Here is a 20491-nt window from a genome sequence, read left to right as displayed (position 1 = left end):
TAGTATTTTTTTCCTGTTGACAACCATTTCTACAAATTTTCCTGGAATAGACATGATGTTGACTTGTCTATAATTGATAAGAATTCACTTAAGTCCTTTTTTAAAAATAGGTATCACATTAGCTATCTTTCAGTCTTCTGTCACTGAGATTGATTTGAGAGACAAATTGCATATTTTGGCTAGATCAGTAATTTTAATTTGAACTCTTTTAAATTCTCAGGTGGATGTCATCACGACCTGGGGAGTTTTACTATGTAGTCTCTCAATATGTCCTAGAATATTTTCTCTTGTCACTTCAGTTTGCTTTTATTATTCTGTTTCCCGCCCTGAGAAATTCAATATGGGTGTAGCAATAGCAATAGCACTTATATACCGCTTCACAGTGCTTCGCAGCCCTCTCTAATTGGTTTAGAGAGTCAGCATATTGCCCCCAACATATTTTACCAACCTCAGAAGAATAGAAGGCTGAGTCAACCTTGAGCCTGGTGAGATTTGAACTGCCAAATTGCCAGCAGTCAGAAGTAGCTTGCATTCTAACCACTGCGCCACCATGGCTCAGTACATATCTAACTTAAATCCCCCATCCTTGGAAAAAAATCCTTAGTAAAAATGTCTATTAAACAAGAACTAGATCTCTTTTATGGGATTATACATAGTACTTCCTCCAATTTTTGCAGAGAACAACAAACCTGTGTAATTGAAGAATTCGAGGTGGTGTGTATAGGGCTCCTCCCTTCTATAGTGTAAAACCTAATCTACCACTCCAGACTGGCTTTCTATGACTTGAAGAGGAGTCTTCTAAATTCCAATCCTCTATCTTTACCATTATGCTTTTGATAATTGCTGTCTGAAAGAGTTGCTTACTCCTGAACCAGGTCTGGTCACTCTTTCTTAGCCTAGCTGATAACACAGGAGTAGTGATGAAGGCAAAACAGGTGAAAATACAGATACTGCCCTTTTCTACTTGCATGTAAGGTGGACTATACATGTAAGAAGGAAAGACAACTACAATCAGGAAAGAACCGCCAAGCATCCGCATAGTTTAGACACCTTCTGAGTTCATCTGGCATTAGGAAATCTAAGTTAGAGAAGCTACGTGCATAATTTTATTAGCAAAGAATAATATTAGAAGTATGTTGGCATGATACTTGTCCCCCTTAATAAGAAACAGCAGTATTTTTATGTAAATTAAGTACAAAATCCAAATTAAGTAATTTACGTAGGCCATGATCTTACTTTTTAAATATAAACTGTGATATATACTGTATGCTTATTTATAAATGTGGCTAAGATTGGAGGTGGGGAAATATCTCTTGTTCATTTTTAAAGTTTTCTTTTAAAATCTTGAAAAATTCTTCCTGGTTTTATTTAACTTCTTGGTTTCCCTTCTTCTATCCCCTGGTGTGTGTACCTGCTCACTAAGAGAGTTTCAATCTGTCCCTTATTTATTTACAAAGTCTCTTACTGGCTAGTTGGAATGAATCTGCATCTCTCAGCTAGAAAAAAGGAAAATGCTCCAGAGCTCAATAAAACATTGCAGAGAATAAATAGCAAAATTACTGTTACTTTTCAGTTTGAGTATAGTAGAAGAATGGGGTAACCATAGCAATAAAGCAAAAAATAAACGTTGCACCTTGTAAGAGGAAGGAGTCAAGAAAAACACAGCAAATATGATTTACCACTATTATTTTGAGAGTAACACAATCTTCCTCAACATGGTATCCTCTAGATATATTAGGGTCAAAGGAATTTTGCTCCAGGTTTCGCTATGAGAAAATCTCAGTGGTTTCATCAATGAGTCAGTGCTGTTCAGAGAAAGCCAATGTAATATACTAGATAAGCTATTGGGCTAGGACCATGTGACAGCCATCAACCTAAATGAGGATAAACCAATTCATTAGGGGTATGGCTATCAATAGTTACTATTCTTGAAGATTCTAGAACACCTCCAGTACATGCAATAGTCCTGGGAAATTGGGAATTGTATATACGTCTGATTGGCCAGAGTGTGAAACACACAACTGGTTTTGATCTGATTCAGTAGGGCTCTTTTTATGTCCTTACATTCTCAGAAGTAAGAGAAACAAAGTAATGTATTGGCAGCATACTAGTTATTCTACAAACTTCTATATAGCATATTTTTCAGAGTATAAGACACACTTCCCCCCCCCCCAAAAGAGGCTGAAAATTTGGGTGCGTCTTATACTCTGAATGTAACTTTTTTTGAAGCTTTTTTTCAGCCTTAATGAGGTGCTAGCAAGTGACGCGATCTTCCGTGCTTTGCCTGCTTTTCTTCCTCCAATGCTTTTCTCCCTCCAATGATCAGCTGTGCTTTAGAAGCTGTTTTTCAGCCCTAACGAGGTGCTAGCGAGTGACGCGATCTTCCATGCTTCCCCCGCTTTTCTCATTGCTTCTCTCTCTGACAATCAATCAGCTGTGCTTTAAAAGCTGTTTTTTTTATCCCCAACCAGGGGATAAAAAGCGTGCGTGCACTCAAAACCAGCAAACTTATCTGCTGAAGTTGACCAGACTAAGGATGCTAGCCAGATGGCAGGATTTCTCCCACTATTTTCCTCCCCAAAAACTAAGGTGTGTCTTATACTCCGGTGCATCTTATACTCCGAAAAATACGGTAACTCAATTCAGGAGTTTAAAGAACATGTGAAACAAGAAATTCATCTGCCCTCCAGTTCCATCTGAGTCAAAAAAAGAGCCCAGTTAATTGTACTGGAAACTGAGAGTCCTAGGAGGAAAAAAGTCCATTTCCCGCATTTTCTCCCAGGCACATGCCATCCAGGAGGGCATTTACAGCTACATCAGGGAGTAAAACAGGACAGACCCTTCTGAAAAGCAGTTCTAGGATCAATGATTTTTTAGGTTTTTTCTTCACCAAACTGACTCTCTGAGGGACCATTCTATAGACCCATCTATACAAGCAGATATCCTAGTTTATTTTCCTCCTTTCTTTGTTTTCCATTGTGATCTGTTTTTATTAGGTCAAATTTGAATGGATTTGATTCATCATACCGGTTGTGAACAATTACTGTGTTATTTTTGAATTTCAAGGATAAATTCACATATATATAGAAAGATAGGATTAAAATGTTGAAGGTCATCAACAAAATGAACTTGACATTTCAAATGTAATGAGATAATATACATACATACATACATACATACATACATACATATATATATATATATATATATATATATATATATATATATATATATATATAAAAATAAATAATGAACATTTACCTTGCAGTCTTTTAATGTGCCCTGTGCAAGAATAGAACTTGCTGGACTCTTCAAATGTTTTAGCCGTCTGCTTTGTGCTTCTAGCCAGCTGCCCAAAGATTGTACTTTGTTTTCATTTTTAACAACAGATTCCAAAATGTGCTCCAACTCCTTTATCTGAATAGAGGACAATTTGTAATTATTTGCACAATTTAGGAATGTTTTGAAAATTTTAGTTTATGGCAATAAGAACGGTAGAAAGAATATTTGCTATAAAGTGCCTCATATTTTAATTTATTATTTTAGCAGTTTCTGGACTCAGATATAACAGAAGAAAGCCTTAGACCACCTCCAAATAGTAACTTTAAATGACTGTACTTAATTGGAAATGATTGTTTTGTCATTGTATTATTCCTATCCCTTGGCTGGCTGCTGTGACAGTGACATAAACCAACATGGGTATAATGTAGGCTTACTAAGATCTATGGATTAGGGAAGTAAAGGTTCCCCTCGCATATATGTGCTAGTCATTCCCGACTCTAGGGGGCGGTGCTCATCTCCACTTCAAAGCTGAAGAGCCAGCGCTGTCCGAAGACATCTCCATGGTCATGTGGCCAGCATGGCTAAAGGCGCACGGAACACTGTTACCTTCCTACCAAAGATGGTTCCTTTTTTTTCTACTTTTATTTGCTTTCGGACTGCTAGGTTGGCAGAAACTGGGACAAGTAACGGACACTCACTCCATTACGCAGAGCTAGGGATTCGAACTGCCGAACTGCCAACCTTTCTAATCGACAAGCTCAACCTCTTAGCCACTGAGCCACTGCATCCCTAAGGTAGGTAGATGAGAACTAAATCCATATTTGCTTTTGTTCCTGCTGGCTTTAGAGCTGCCTGGGGAATCCTTGTTCATTTCTAATCCCTGATGCAGATCTGAACAGCATCAGACCTTGCAGATGGGACAGGAATGCCACCATGATAGGCTTCTGTCCGGTGAGCAGCTGTGAATGTAGGCAAATCACAAATTGGGTGGAGACGACTTGCATGGACCTCTCTGCCTGATTTCTCCAACTGCAGCCTTTCCAGGTAGACCACAACTGCCATTCTTAAGAGTTCTCTGCAGTACAAAGAACAAAGCAGTGAATCTGTGGTGGATGGGCGATCTTCTACTAGGTGCATCTGAAGTTGACTCACATTCTCCGCAAAAGGTTCTAAAGGACATTCAAACCTTTTCATTCAGAGTCCCTTGCAAATGGTGCCAATTCATATTCAATTCCCCGAGACATTCTGCAAATGACGTCCTCTCGTAACGCTTGCTTTCAACATCACAAGGTGTCAACTGTAGTAGTGACTGGTTCACATAATCAACTATCCATTGTTTAAAGTTCATTTCCATCACATAATCCTAGAAACGTAAAATACAGCTCTGTCAAAAGAAGCATGTTTTCTATGCAGCAAATACAATTTTGTTCCTTTATAACCGATTCTGCTGTAAGTGACAACAGGATAGATGCTCAGAGCTATAATAACTCCTAATTGTATGGCCAAGTCCCTTGCTCATAGTTAAAGAGCATAATGATCATGGGCACTTAAAAAGTGTAACTGCCTATAATGATCATTTTAGTGGGGGCGATGGAAGTTGTAGTACAATACACCTGTGAAGTCATCAAATTGGGAAGAGATTGTGAGTTCAGTTGAAAAAACATCTTGGGAGAAGGAAAGGCAAATGGCTTCTATATTGCTGCCAATATATTGCTGGATGCAGTCTCCTCCCTGAGAGACAAGTTTCCTATAAAGATCTTATAAGTAGGCTTCAGTTTGCCTCTTTCCCCCCCCCCCCAACTCATTTTCCTCCTATGTGTGATCCATAAAATAATGATTCCATTTAAAGACATTGACAAATATTTGTGTGACAGTATTAGCACTACCTGTCTAGCTTTATTTGCATGATAATATTAATGAATTAAATACAAAAGTTCTCCAAAAGGGGAAAACATTTGGTCATATAGACAAAATGAAAGGCTGAAAAGCCTTCTGTAGAAAAAAAAACCTGACAACATTTTGACAGATGTATTGGCCCCTATTTTACCACAGATTAACTCTATAATAGATCTCTAGAAGTGGAAAGAAAACTCTAGAAGAAAACATTGCATAGAGATTCCAGATATTTAGAAGCCTGATTTTACCTACTGTATATAGTTCCCTTTCTCTTGATCTCAGTTGACTCAAACAGACCACATAGTATGATTCCTTATTTGGATTTATATTATTTTATTTTTTGGCCAAAGGAAATGAAACCATTTCTAGAACTTATACGGTCTCACTTACCTTGTACCTCCTAAGAAGGTCTTTCAAGCTGGCAGAACTTTGCAAATTAATTGCAACCTCATCTCTTCTTTGCTGATCTATGCAATTCATCCAGGCATTCAGTTCTGTGATGGCTTCATAAGATGGCAATTTTGCCATCTGGAGCTGTCAGAAAATTATACCATTATACTTATTTTTTAAGGAACAAAATCTAATGTATTTTCTAAGATATTTAAAGATAAAGGCAGAATATTAGGCAGAAGTTAGAAGTATTTTCCTATGGAATCTTTTTCATTTATTACTTGGAAGACACATGACGAACTGTGCTATGCATTTTTGGTGATTTTGTAATGGGCATTTTTCATAACTGTGGGAGAAGTAGGAAGTTCTAAAAGGCAAATAAAAGCTACTTGGCAATAGATTCCAATAGCTTACGTTATTCACATGAGAAAATCATGATGCACATGTCATCATCTTACCTACTTCTCCCACAACTATACAGGAATTATATGCTACACTCTCCTGTCTGTAATATTTAACTGGGCAAAACAGTGCACAGCAGGGCAACAATTTTTGAAATAAGGGTCATGGACTAACTTACATAATGGGCCTAAAATCCAGAACCCGTGACTCCCATGAAATTGAAATCGGGCAAATTTTGTAAAATATTTTATGACCTAAAATTACCATAAAACACTTGACGACACAATGCAAAGTGTCATAAAACATTTCCCGCTGTTCAGTTGCTGATGTTTGACTTTGCAATACCATTCAACATGGGCTATTTTCAAGACAGATACATCTCTAAATATCTTCCTGAATTTTTAAGAACTTTTCCAGTGAAGGCAGTCTATTGTTATTGGAGATTTCGAGAAATCTGGTAAGGAAATATCTCTGAAATGATTATTGAAGGGGTTAAGGATTGTCTAATATGTTTTAAAGTGCTGAGACATTTGCTATTTTACAAGTCAAAGATAAAGAACAATATTGAACAATTTCAGTCAAACTTTTTAATGGACAATTGTGAATTAACATCCTTGAGTTTTATACAAATGCTTGTAAACAGTATCACAAGCAAGAATGGTTTCCCTGAAAATAAGACCTCCCTGGAAAATAAGCCCAATTGGGCTTTTGAACGCATGCGCTAAAATAAACCATCCCCGAAAATATTGCAACACAGCAGCAGCCATGAGGTGACCACACTTGCTGTCTCCTGACCTCAAAAATAATAAGACTTCCTCGAAAATAAAGCCAAGCACTTATTTCAGGAGTCAAAAGACCTGTCTTATTTTCAGGTAGTATTTAATACTTCAGAATGATGGATTCACCATAGATAAAGGAGATAAATAAAATTTAAAGAGAGAAAGAGCAGATCTATGTAATGTTCTGCAGTATGCAATTAATAACTATGGCAGTCTTCCAAGTTCTTCATGCCTAGTAGCTTTGCTTTTTACCTGGTGAAACTTCTCTTGGATGCCTGGCAATTGAACAACCAGGTCGGTCCATCTCTGCTCATAGTCTGCCAAAGCTGAGCGGAACTTTGCATCATCAGATTCCTTAATAAGCAACAGCTGATTTCCAGTACTTATGACAGAAGATTTCAAAGAGGATTTATCATCGACTTTTTTGGAGAATTCCTGAAGAAACATACAAAATAAAAAAAATTGGTATGCATGAAAATGTTGCATTAAAAAAGCATGTTAATGATATTAAATTATGAAACCATTTTAAACTGAGATAAAATATTGTTCTCTTTTTTCACTTTTTAAAAGAATAATCCAAGCACTACGGTAGTTAGGTATTCTGGACAGAGCTGGGAATAGACTGAGGAGGCCAAAGTCCAAACTTTTGCTCAACATGGTTTACTTTTTATATTTTACATTTTAGAGCACCCAAAAACAGTACTGAAGGTTTAGATGGAAAAGTACACTTAGGTCAATTAGACACAGGTTCAAACTTTCTGTATTGACATTTGCCATTTACATATTATATTTTTGTCTGCCCTCTCGACAGATAGGTGACTAATGATAGTAGGGACCAAGTGGAAGCGAGATGAGAAAGTCCTTCAGACGACAAAGTCAAAGATAAATTGCAAGAATGAGGGCTAAAACACAAAAATGTAACAGCTATGAAAGATGAGAGGAGAAATTGTTCTTTGCAATATTATATAAAATAACTACTGGGTCTACCTGTTATCTTCCAACAGTAATTATACTTAGACATTAAATTCAGAAATGATTCTTGTCTGGATAGATTATAATTTACTCCCATATGTTGGTTGTGAATGACACAACCAGCTGCATAAAAGAGAATCCACCTGCTATCTGTAAAGGTAAAGGCGGGGGTGGGGGGTGGTCTGGAGAAAACTATAGAACAGGGGTGTCCAAACTTGGGAACTTTAAGACTTGTGGACTTCAACTCCCAGAATTCCCTAGCCAGCATGGCTGTCTGGGGAATTCTGGGAGTTGAAGTCCACAAGTCTTAAAGTTCCCAAGTTTGGACACCCCTGCTATAGAAGGATTGACTCAGTAAATAGGGCTTTGAGGCTACATTCAAATATCACATTAAGTCAATGTTTGTTTTAAGCTCAATTTTTTGAACTGTCAACCTTGTAAACAATTATGACTGACTTGAAACAATCTCCCTTTATTTTCTCTTATTTGCCTTGCATCTTTGTGGTTTAGTTAGAGGTTTGCATGAGACAAACTGTCATACCAAATCAGGAATAATCCAGAAAATTATAAATAATTCCTACATCTCTGCATACCAAAATCATGTCACGTCACAACTATAGTCAGTAACAAACCATGATTTTGAACTGTGATTTGTTACCATAAAATGCAACAGTTATTCACCCAGCCTTAACAAATCACACTAAACAAATCACATTATAGTGTGCAAATCTAGCCTTTGCATGAGTGTTATGCAGTGAACCAAGCTTTATCCTGTGAGATAGATTAGAAAAGGAAGTCTAATGGCTTGAAGATGACTTCACAAAATAGCATTATATAAATACATACTGTATGTTTATTCATGGTTCTTAGCAACAAAACTTAAAAAAACATCTTTGACTAATAGGCATTGAGCTCTTTAGAGAGATGGTAGGCCTGTATTGGAGGCAATTAGATTAGATGGCAAGACTGTCCTTGTATTTCTAAATCAGTCTCTGCTACATAAACACTATCTAACTTACAAGCAAACTCTGAATATGGTTCCTGACAGTATTCAGGTCCTGAGATGCATTAAGAGACTGCTCCTTCCAATAGTTCACATTTTGCTGAGCAGATTCCAACCAGACATTGAGCTCCCTTGAGTCTTTGTTGTAACTTTAGGAAAAACAAAAGAAAACAAATCAGGAATTAAAATCAATAAGTCACTACAGATCCCGCAAAACGCCATGTTTCTGACTGGTAACAGGCTTATAAGGCAATTAATAATCAGCAGATTATTAATGAGCATCCTGGCAGATGGAATTTGGGGGCTATATCTGGAGGAGTATAGGTTTGCTAGTCCTACACGAAAGCAATGAAAATATAAAATGTCTACTCTCTCTCACTCTTTAGATAACCTCAGTTATTTCTCTCTTGCTGTTTTTCCCATATGCTATCTGTTAACAGATGTTCAGATATCCTTGTATGCCAGTTGTACCCAATCCTGGTTAGGGTTATTCATCTTGATATACTTCTGACTGGATTATTGTGATCTGAAGGCTTCTATTCACCCAGAATGCAACAGCACAACTAGTTATGAGTAGTTTCCTCTTTAAGTCTATATAACAGATGACAAGCTGCATTGTCTTCTGATAGGCTTCTGGGTATGATTTAAGTTACTGCTTATTACTTATAAAGCTTCACATGGCATAGGGTTAGATTACTTGAGGGATTGCCTGCCAAGAACATATTCCCACAGGGAGGGCATGCTCCATGTTCTTTCTTTTCAATGTTGTCATCCTAAGAAACTGTCCCTTTTCTGTGGTTGCTCTTGTTCTCTGGAGTGATCTCCCCTACGATATATGATAAGCCCTAATTGACCCTTCCCATATATGACAAGCCTTAATTCATCTCACCTTTAGAAAGTTCTTCCCCCCCCCCAAATTAGGGGCCAACTAAGTATGAGTCTCGATGTTATTAGGTACTTGGTAGCCATTTGATATTTATACTGTATGTGGGTGGGGGCTTTTTAGAACTGGTCTACTTTCCCAACTTGTCATTTTCAGATTTTGAACATGATTGCTAGGGAATTATGTGAATTATGTCTATTGAGAGTACCAGGTGAGGGAAGCTGACCTTCAAAAGTAAGCAAACATAACTCCTACCTGGACAAGAGTTTGTGCAATGTCTCAAGCCTTTGTAGTTCATGGTCAACTCTTTGAGAAAACGATGCCCACTGATGTTCTAGCTTCTCAATCTTGGATTGCAATCCTGGGCAGTTCAGAAGTTCTGTCAAATTCTTCCCTTCTTTCACTATTTGATAATATCTAGCCTGTTCCCCTTCAATATTCTTTTGGATTTCCTGAGAAACACAAAGAAATTATATAAATTATATAAAATTAGAAATGAAAAGTAACAGATCACATTATTATTAATCTCACACAAAAAGGCACATCTATTTATCATTAGTGTTCATTAATCTGGCAATCAACATATTTTATAATTGCAATTAGTTTTTTGCATGAGCATTAATTGGGGAAAATATGACTTCTTCCATATCTATTTCTTTATTTTATTCTATTTAGATTTTTTTCACTTTCTTAAGAGGAAACTGTATATGTTGCTGGCTTGTTTCTTTCTCTCAAGATAATTGTTTTACATCTACCATCTTCTGACACAATGTCTAACTGGTGTGAAGAGTGTCATGTTTCCTGTGGATCACAAAATGTAAGAGTTGAAAGTGACTTTGGAGATCTGCTATTCCACCCTATGGCCCAGTGCAGAATTACATTATTATATCAATCTTGATGTTTGGCCATCCAGACTCAGTTTAAAAACCTCCACCAGAAACTATAACTTCCTATGCCACTGTTGAATAGGTCTCTCTGTCACAAAATTTGTCCTGATGTCCAACTAAATTCTACTTCATTGTTGCTTAAACTCCTTTTGTCTTGCCTTCTTTAACAACTGTGTACCATTTGTCACATGACAGCACTTCAGAAATTAGAAGACAATTAACATGTCTCCCAAAAGTCTTATCCTCTTCAGGCCAAACATATCTAACCATTCCTTCCAGCCCCTAATCATCTTGATTCTGTCCACAAGACATATTCCAGCTTGTCAATGTCCTTCTTAAATGGAACTACATGGAATGTCAAAGTAAAGTTTCTAAAGATGTCTTTAACCTTCAATTCCTTAATTACAAATAGAGGAAACATTATTCAAATATTAGCTTTTATACAGTGTTTTGTTCAATAATGGCCATAGTTACAATGGAAGTTATACAATCTAGGGTTAAGTCAATACCTGGAGAAGCTGAGTCCTTTCCATTACTCTTTCTTCTGTCTCTTCCACTAAAGCCACGCAAGGCACTGTGGGTGAAAGAGCCTCCAATTTTTGGCAGAATGAAACATAGTTCTCATCAAAGGCTATCCAGTCCTGTAAGATGAAGAGCTTGTTAGTAGCTCCCGAAACCAGTAGTAAACTGGTTGTATAAAATGATTTTCTTTAACCGGTTTCTTCCAAACATATAGGTCTATACTGGGGGCAATGGGAGTTATGGTCTGATACATCATAAAGGTACCAAATTGGGAAGGCTGTTGTATCCAACATAAACAAATGTATTTTATTTTTCCAATACAAATATTACCTTGAATCTCAACATGGTAGATTATTTAATGGGTATGCAAGCACAAAAATATTTCAATTTTATCATTTATTGAGATATAAAGAAACCCCAGCTAAATCAATCCAAAGTTGTGTGCTGTAGCAGTATCAAGCCAGTTTTGAGTTTGGATAAATTATGTACAATTTATTAAAATTAAATAAATGTACTCTAACTTCTGGGTTAGAAGCTGAGTGCAACAGACTTGTCTGAACCTATTTCACATTGTTCTATTTTACTCTCTGACCTGTAAAACCTTTTCCAAATGGGTTCCTTGTTGAATAGCCTGTTCTTCCAATGATTGGATCTTCTCTACCATGTCCTTCCAGTATTTCTCCCTGTTTTGTAATATTGAAGCTGCCACTTTTTGTACAAGAAGCATATGGCCGTTCAGTTTACAGAAAAAGCTCTGTTCAAAAAAGAAAAGGAACATAAGTACAGATAATTATATTCGCAAAATAATTATTCAAAAAGAACACACTTCTCTTTTAAGAGCATAAATAAAGTTAAAATGTTTCTGCTACATGCGCCTGCTCTGGATGTTTCAATAATACAAAAAAAAAAAAAAAAACCCAATCCTCCTTCATTCCTTCAAACTTTAACCAACAGCAAATATAACAAATACATAGAGATCTATTTTTTAACAGCATTAAAAATGGCAAAATGGTAGACAATGGTATTTGTTACAACTCAACCAAGAATGCCAATATTCTTCGTATGTTAAATATTACAAGAATAGGTAAGTTGTTGGTCATTTGCTAAACAAGTAAAAAATTTCTGGGCTTGCAGATGCAAATCCTAGGAAAAAACTATAATATTTCCTTTAAAGGGATCTTTTTAGATACCCTTTCCAAAATTTATGAGATTTGAATCAGTGCTAAAATTATATTTATTTATTTTATTATTCATCTTTATATGGCTGCTTCCTGCTTCATACACCTTGCTCCCCTTATCCTAGTCATTGGTATATACCCAAAAATCAAGGAAAGAAAGTAGACCCAGAAACTGATGGGTAAATTGGGGCAGAACATCTGGATAAGAGTGGAAGAATTGGTGGAAGAACTGGACCTTATGGTAGAACTGATAATGTTATTCTGGTAACATAGTTGAATTTAAATCATAATCTGGCTTGGAACAAAGCAAGTTCTCATCTGTTTAAAGAGCTTTATTTCTTTATCCGACTGAATCCAAAATGAAATGTGGAGCGTTTCTTTGCTATCGGTAATTATTCAGTTAAGTAATCAAACTATACTTTTCATAACATTTTAAATAAGAGATATTTCCATATGCAACATGCAAACAATTACAGCCTTCTTAATTTGATGCCAAATAGAGGTAACTATTTCCCCTAAGTTTACATTCAGAAAAATTAAGTAGGAATCAACTTGTGTTTATTCAAATGTTCTCCTGGGCAGTCTATAAATTTTCATCTTCATTACCAAGGCTATATTTTATTTTCAGTAAAGTAATTATAGCCCGGGATAGATGTTATGATTACACATAACAGCAACAACCCCTCCTCTCCCTATAAAATTACCTCTACTCATTTATGATGATTGCATTAAAAACTCTAAATGAAAAATAAACATAAAACAAATGAATATTCCCTGTTTTTCTCCCCAAGCAATGTCATCTAAGCAGTGCCAGTTTAGTTTCAGTAATCTTACCCCATTCACCTCAAGAGAAACTAGCAACTTTCCTCCAGGCAGAGATCTTTTTTTGCTGGTTAAATGCAAGTTATTATTTTTCATTCAATGGTAATATTGCAAAAGCTAATGTAATGCACTTATTAAGAGAATAATTGCTTGGACTTCTGGAGTAAGGCCATTTCCTTCTAACCAATGAATGAATGTATGCATGCATGCCTGAATATATGATAAAATTAAACAATGAATCTCAGTGTTGCCATGATTTCACTGGCTGGGTTCATACAAGGCTAAAAGGAAAAGGTAAAAGTTCCCCTCGCACATATGTGCTAGTTGTTCCCAACTCTAGGGGTCAGTGCTCATCTCCGTTTCAAAGCCGAAGAGTCAGCACTGTCAGACGTCTCTGTGGTCATGTGGCCAGAATGACTAAATGCCAAAGGCACACGGAACGCTGTTACCTTCCCACCAAAGTTGGTTCTTATTTTTCTACTTGCATTTTTACATGCTTTTGAACTGCTAGGTTGGCAGGACCCGGGACAAGTAACAGGAGCTCACTCTGGTACACAGCGCTAGGGATTCGACCCGCTGAACTGCTGACCTTTCTGTTCGACAAGCTCAGCATCTTAGTCACTGAGCCACTGCATCCCTACTTTATGCAAGGCTAGAGTAGGCTAAACCTATAGTTTGTGGTTCAATCTATGGTGAGAATTCTGTTACAGTCTTAGCAGGATGAGATGACTGGGAATCAACCAGAATTTGCTCTAAGGTGGATGACTATAATATAACTGTTTTAAAGAAATAAAATCACATTAAGCCAACATGTAGTTTATTCATTGTGTGTTTTGCGAACATATAATAGAAATCCATCAGTGATTTCTTGGTATGGAAAAAATCTTTAAGTGTAATTTAAGCAGATGTTTATACCTTATGGTTTTCCAAATGTAATTCTAAATCAGACCGACTGGTAATTTTCAACTTTGAAACCAGCTTCTTTTCCCCAAGATCTATGAGCTCTGCAAAACCTTGTAACAAAGTTTCACACCGTTCTTCCTTAATGAATGAAGAACTTAGTTCCTTCTGTTTGACTCTTAGGAACTCCCAGAGGTCATCCAACACCTCCTAGAAATTAAATGAAATTCTGGTTAGAATAATTTATGAGGCAGTTGTAATACAGAGATACTTGTGGCATCTCAAAGTCAATAGCCTTCATGATACCACCAAGTATTAACATTATTACCCTTCTAGAATGTGTTTTTTTACATTACAAGGCTGACCAACAATCAGAGTTTAACTGCATATTTTGACAAATATACATTACAAATCTACAAATTTTAATTGGCTAAGCCAAGCATTGAATTTCCAAATCCATTTTTCTCTGGATGCAGTTCAGGATTGTATTTATGTTTCTATACTATATCTTCCCCTTCAAATTACAGTGTCCATCTGGGTCTCACCAAACTCACGACACGGCTCTAAAGCCATCAATGGTTAGATTACCTCCAGAATTTGAATAGACTTTTTAGTTATTTGCTTTCTAGGAAAAATTGCCATATTTCACATTCTAGTTCAGTGGCAGCAACTTTGGGACAGATATGGTCTGCTACCCATAATCATCTAGTCCAAGTTCTCCCCAAAATATAGGTTTATCTGGTGCATGAAAGAGAGAGAAAGCACATGCTGTCTCTTTGGGTGAACGTTTTGGTGAGGGCTTCATCAGCCACCTCAATGGAGGCAGTTCTTTGGAAGTGGTGGCACTGGACACTATGTAAAAGGAAGCTGCCAACCCCAGTTCTATAGAACCGCAGTGGCACAGTGGTTAGAGTGCAGGACTTCAGGCTACTTCTGCTGATCACTGGCCACAAGCAGTTTGGCAGATCGAATCTCACCAGGCTCAAGGTTGACTCATCCTTCCATCTTTCTGAATAGGTAAAATGAGGACCCAGATTGTTGGGGGCAATAGGCTGACTCTGTAAAACAGCTTAGAGAGGGCATTAAAGCACTGTGAAGCAGTATATAAGTCTAAGTGCTATTGCTATATTCTATACAGGTAGTCCTTGACTTACAACAGTTCATTTAGTGACTGTTCAAAGTTACAACCGCTTTGAAAAAAGGGACTTGCGATTGTTTTTCACACTTATGACCATTGCAGCATCTCCATGGTCGTGTGATTTATGTTCAGATGCTTGATAACTGGTTCACAGTTATGACGGTTGCAGTGTCCTGGGGTCATGTGACCACTTTTTGTGACCTTCTGACAAGCAAAGTCAATGGGAAAGCCAGATTCACTTAACAACGGTGTTATTAATTTAACCACTGCAGTGATTCACATAACAAATGTGGCAAGAAAAGTCGTAAATGGAGCAAAACTAACTTAACAAATTTCTCCCTTAGCATAAATGTTGGACTCAGTTGTGGTCATAAGTTGAGGACTACCTATATTTGACCATCATGTCTTTTCTCACTCTCATTTCTAGCAATTCTATTTTGTGCCCTTGCCTTTCCCCACAATTAACCTCAACCTCAATATGCTCGGATCAATTGCATTTCATTTTGTTCAGCTCTTGTGTCCATTTGTTATTCAGCATGTTTACCTCTAGTTTATTCACGTCGTGGGTTACAGCAACTGGCAAATGAACTCTTTCTCCACGATCTCTTAGTTTAGCTGCCTGTGTCTCGAAATTTTGCAATTCCAATTCAAGGACATCTATCTGCTGAATGAGATATGAAATGATTCAGAATTAGGCTAGTCTTTTTAATAGCAGTGATATTTCTGTGGCAGAGGAAAGATCTGACAATTTTCTGAATTATATCTATCAAATAGCAGGCAACTACCATTCGTTAAGTAGAAAAAGGGATTGGTGTAACTAAATAAAGGACACTCCAAACAAATTGTCATAATTGGAATGAGGATTTGTTTATCTCAGGAACATTATAACAATGATTTACAAATGAGAACTGCAAATAAGTGTTTTTGGAATTCAGTTATTTGACATTCTAGTTAATCTCTTCAAAAATAGTCAAGCCCATTCTTCCAAACAATTACAGCATTTTATGAACAACGGATGTACTTCATTTTCTGTGAATTGTGTGTGTGTGTGGGGGGGGGGGGGAAATGAATTAATGGCAACTTAGGGTTTTCCCCTAGGGCTTTTTTTTTCACTTCTGCAAGCTTTGCAAGACCTCCAAGAATGCTTCTATCATCCTTCTAATTTCTTAATAGTTTTGTCTGACTATAATCTTATTGGTACTAGTCATCTGACCTTCAAAAGACCTGCATTGGAAATATTGAAAAGGTGCTCAGAAAGGGCTTCATTCTAAAGAGGGAATTGTGGGCTGCTTACAGTGGTGGGTTCCGGATCCCATTGCAACTGATACGGTGCAAGGGGGCTGGGCGTCCACCACATGCACGTGCGCAGTCCGCACATAGCCCACACATGCATACTTACCACTCACGATGCTCCAACTGCTTGGCGGAGCATCATGCAGGCGCCGTACGCTCCGTGCGTGTAAGCCCCGATTGGCTCAAATACAGGTAAGGAGGGCCGGCAGGCGGGTTGGCCCTCCGGAGCACCATACCGGAATGGTATCTGGTGCTCCCAGCAGGCACCAGTATGCCGTACTGGGGTGTACTGGTGGTATCTCACCACTGGCTGCTTATCAGAAACTGTCAATTATAGCTTAAAAACTTGAGACCTTTTTATTGTTCTAATGAAAATTTAGGGCAAACTAGATTTTACAAAATAAGAAAAAAGTTCCTTTTTTTCTTCTGTAACATGAAATGCAAGTTGCCTATAACCTGCTAATAATGTTTCTATATTTTACCAGATGTAGTAAATAACATAGATGGGATGGTAGACAGAAAATAATAACGTAAGATTAAGTTTTAGATATATTTTACTGGAGATTCTAAAGAGAGAGGATATTATATGCATGATTTGATTCCATGTGTCAGAGTACATTAATATTGAGAAAGTTAAACAAGCAATTATACCTTCATTAAAGAATACCATCGGCACTGGCAGTAACACAGGACAATAGAAAACTTTTTAGGGCTCAGGGTTTTAGCATTCACTGACATTTTAAGATTTCTCATCATTTCTTTTACAGATATAGCATCTTAAATCAAAATTTAAATACTTAAAAAGCCAAGTACCAAGTTACTATGGCATGCTTTACTTAATAGAATATTTAAAATCCAATTAGATGTTTTTTCAGCAATGCCATAAGCATAGCAGAAATGTGTTATAAACTAGCAAATCAGTTAGTTGTAAATAACATTAATTGACACCATTAAAGATTACTGACAGAAGTAAGACAAACATTTAGTAATAAATAAATATACAAATAATTCACAGTGAGAAACAATGTTTGATTTTGGGGAAATTAAAAGCAAAATAAAAGAATTTAGCTAAAATGCTGGGTACCTAATTACACCTGATTTTCATGTCTTTTTTTAATTACCTGGAATTGCTTAGAAATATTATGCCCACTCATTTCACTGAAAAACTGTTGCAATGAGGATTTTTTCTCAATCAATGCATCATACAAGTGCCTGATTTCATTCTGTGACAAGAAACAAAAAAAAAAATACAACATAAATCCAGAAATGCATTATGCAAAATTAAGGGATAATGAAACTGCAATTCAAATGACTTGCTTAATCAGTATCATTCTTTATGTATATAGGTTTGGAGAGGGGGAGAAAAAGAGTCCTTTTATAAATGGAATGTATTAGAATTACACTCTCAGTGTAGCCCAGTTTTGTAATCATAAATTGCTTCTCATTATGGAGATCAAAGATTAAATCATCTGTAAAGGTGATAGAGTTTGCATTACGTTTGCAAGCATGGGTCTTATCTCAGATAAGCTTTTTTGTGGATAGAAGTTTTGTGTAAGCTTATACCCGAATGCCTAAGTAGGAAATTGTGCTCTTTTAGGATGTCCATGCAAGAGTACAATACAAAGATAATGCTTATGACTGTAAAATAGGAGTACTCTGTCTAGTTGCAAAACTCTCAGTAATAATTAGGCACAAGAGATTAGAGTTGTAGAAAGTTAGCATCCACTCCTCTTAGAAGAATGAAATATTTTAGGAAATATTAAAAAGGCAGAATATCATATTTTCCCTGGAGGAGAAACATGTTTCTAAAGACAGAAATTCAGAGCTTTAGCTCCCTGCCCCCAGCAGATATTTGGTGCCCATTGAGAAGGACTGGGCCACCTTATATACAAAACAAAAGACCTTCAGCTCCAGGATGATGGAATTATCCTTCAGGGCAAAGCCATTCAGCCACAATAGGAGCTGCACAACTAAGCATCTTCATTGCATCAGCCCAAGCTTCAACCAAGCTTGACTCAGATAATCTACAAAATCAGCTATGACTCCTGCATAGCTTCATGGGTGTCTGACAGCAACCAATAGAATACATTTCTTGAACAGGAACAGGAAGCTCAAGGGCAAGGCCCAAGAGAGGATATCAATAACCCTCACTCTCCACTCCATTTGGTCAGCTGCCCAGGACCTCAAACCCATGTGGTCCTGTTCATCAATATACCATCTTTCCAATCAGCCTCCATGTTTCCAGTGGAACGGAACCATATGGATATTTCTTCCAACAGAGTTTTCTGTAAATTTGATGTGAATTGATAGGAGATCACTTAGCATTTCAACTGAAAAAGGATGAAGCCTGTCTTTTTGGTGAGCAGTCATTTTAATAGATTTTAAAGGTTGAAATGAAAACTTAACTCTGCGATACCTGATAATTGATGTAATGGTCCATTTCCGTTTTCATAGACTTGCTTCTAGAGGCAGCAGCTGTTTGTGTCAATTGGAGCCATGCCTGCAAGCTGCTAAAACACTGGGAGAATCTCTCAGAATTACCACCAGCAGAGGTGATGGACTTCAGAAGATCATCCTTTTTATCTCCAATATCTGTGTGAAGTTTCTGTAGTTCTGCAGAGAGAGTCTGAAACACATTGTGAGATAGGCAAGTAAATATGGCTTTTGTAGAATCCATCAACATCCATTTGTTTCAATATCAACATGAGACCTGGGCATTCATATACTGTATCTTTCACCCTCTTAATAAAATACTCCACAATGTTCTCCTTGGACATCTTTGACATGTTCTTGAAGTTGCAAATAGGCTACAGGGATTATTTAATGTCTATACTGAAAGATCTGCACTGATTTCCAGCTGTTTACCAGGTACAGTTTAAGGTAGTGATATTAAAGCTCTCAATAATTGAGGGGTTCAATATCTAAAAGAACAATTGTTATAAACTGTATGGTTGTTAAGATACACAAGAAAAGTCCTTTTGTATATACCTTAATAGTCAGAGACTCGTTTTTCTGAAACAGAAAATGGCCTTCTTCTATATTGCTCCTTAGCTATGGAACACATTCCTTCCGAAATTGTGTTTTATCTGTTTCCTCACCATTTAGAATAATACATTTCTTTTACTAGGATTTCAAGACACTAAAATATTATTATCAATTTAAGTGTTAATTTGTTTTTTTAACTTTCTAAACTTTTTTTTTTTTTGTAAATTCTATTAGCTTGAGCATTTTCTGCTTGAAATGGAAAAAAACAACTACCATATTTTTCGGAGTGTAAGATGCACCAAGATTTTAAACAGGCAAATTTAAAAAAAAGTTTTTGGACTCTGCAAACCTCCCCAAAATGGTCTGTTTTTCACGAAAACGGACCCATTTTTTTTCTTCAAAAAAAGGGCATTGGTAGCCCTTAGGAGGCTTGCAGAGTGCTCCTGGGGGGGGGGCAAACAAAAAATAAGGCATAGATAGCCTTTAGGAAGCTTATAGAGTGCTCCTGGGGGCTGGGATGGCAAAAAAGAGGGAAAAAATGGCCTGTTTTTTGCTCATTTCTGCCCTCCCCAGCCCCCAGGAGCTCTCTGAAAGCCTCCTACAAGCTATGCATGGGCATTTTTGTGAAGAGGGCGGAGTTTTGAGAGGCAAAAAATGCCGTATTCAGTATATAAGACGCACCCAGATTTTCAGCCTCTTTTTTGAGGAAAAAAGGTGCGTCTTACACTCTGAAAAATACAGTAGTCATTTTTTGGGTGTTTATCTCAGTACAATATTCTGATTTCTCCTACTTTTTGTCCTTTGAAAACAAGGAGGAACATGGAACTAAAATTGTACAAACATATTGTAGATACTACAATAATTTTGAATGTTGTGAAGCTGGGGTAGACAATCTAGGTCAGTGTTTCCCAACCTTTTTATGGCCATGCCCCACCTAAGCGTCTCTAAAATCCTGCTGCCCACCTTGTGACCTATAATTCTTATTTTACTCAAAAAGTGAGCTCTATTCACACAGAGGAAGCCTAAAAGACCATTGACTTGGTTTAAACGAGGTTCAAATTGTCCCTATTAAAAATCAAATTGCCCCACTGATCTAGGTCAATTAACTGATCTTCAGGGTTATAAAAGTCCTAAACCATGTGCATTAAACCTTTGCTAG

General features: G+C 37.0%; 1 protein-coding gene across 1 annotated transcript in view; it reads right to left on the bottom strand.

Moving 5' to 3' along the window:
* SYNE2 (spectrin repeat containing nuclear envelope protein 2) overlaps window positions 1–20491 on the bottom strand; it is a 237739-nt gene that overhangs the window by 65264 nt on the left and 151984 nt on the right. Inside the window, exons 72-83 of the mRNA XM_081935674.1 lie at window positions 18764–18973; window positions 17469–17570; window positions 15599–15718; window positions 13932–14126; window positions 11609–11770; window positions 11004–11135; window positions 9863–10059; window positions 8741–8873; window positions 7002–7184; window positions 5569–5712; window positions 4469–4645; window positions 3262–3417 (exon numbers count right to left, since the gene is read on the bottom strand). Coding sequence (XP_081791800.1) covers window positions 3262–3417; window positions 4469–4645; window positions 5569–5712; window positions 7002–7184; window positions 8741–8873; window positions 9863–10059; window positions 11004–11135; window positions 11609–11770; window positions 13932–14126; window positions 15599–15718; window positions 17469–17570; window positions 18764–18973 — 1911 coding nt within the window. The remainder of the gene's footprint in view (window positions 1–3261; window positions 3418–4468; window positions 4646–5568; window positions 5713–7001; window positions 7185–8740; window positions 8874–9862; window positions 10060–11003; window positions 11136–11608; window positions 11771–13931; window positions 14127–15598; window positions 15719–17468; window positions 17571–18763; window positions 18974–20491) is intronic.

Source organism: Natrix helvetica (assembly GCF_964273705.1).
Source record: "Natrix helvetica genome assembly, chromosome: 1".
Taxonomy (NCBI): domain Eukaryota; kingdom Metazoa; phylum Chordata; class Lepidosauria; order Squamata; family Natricidae; genus Natrix; species Natrix helvetica.
Note: the sequence above shows the minus strand (reverse complement) of the source record. Positions and strands in the feature narration are given on the sequence as shown.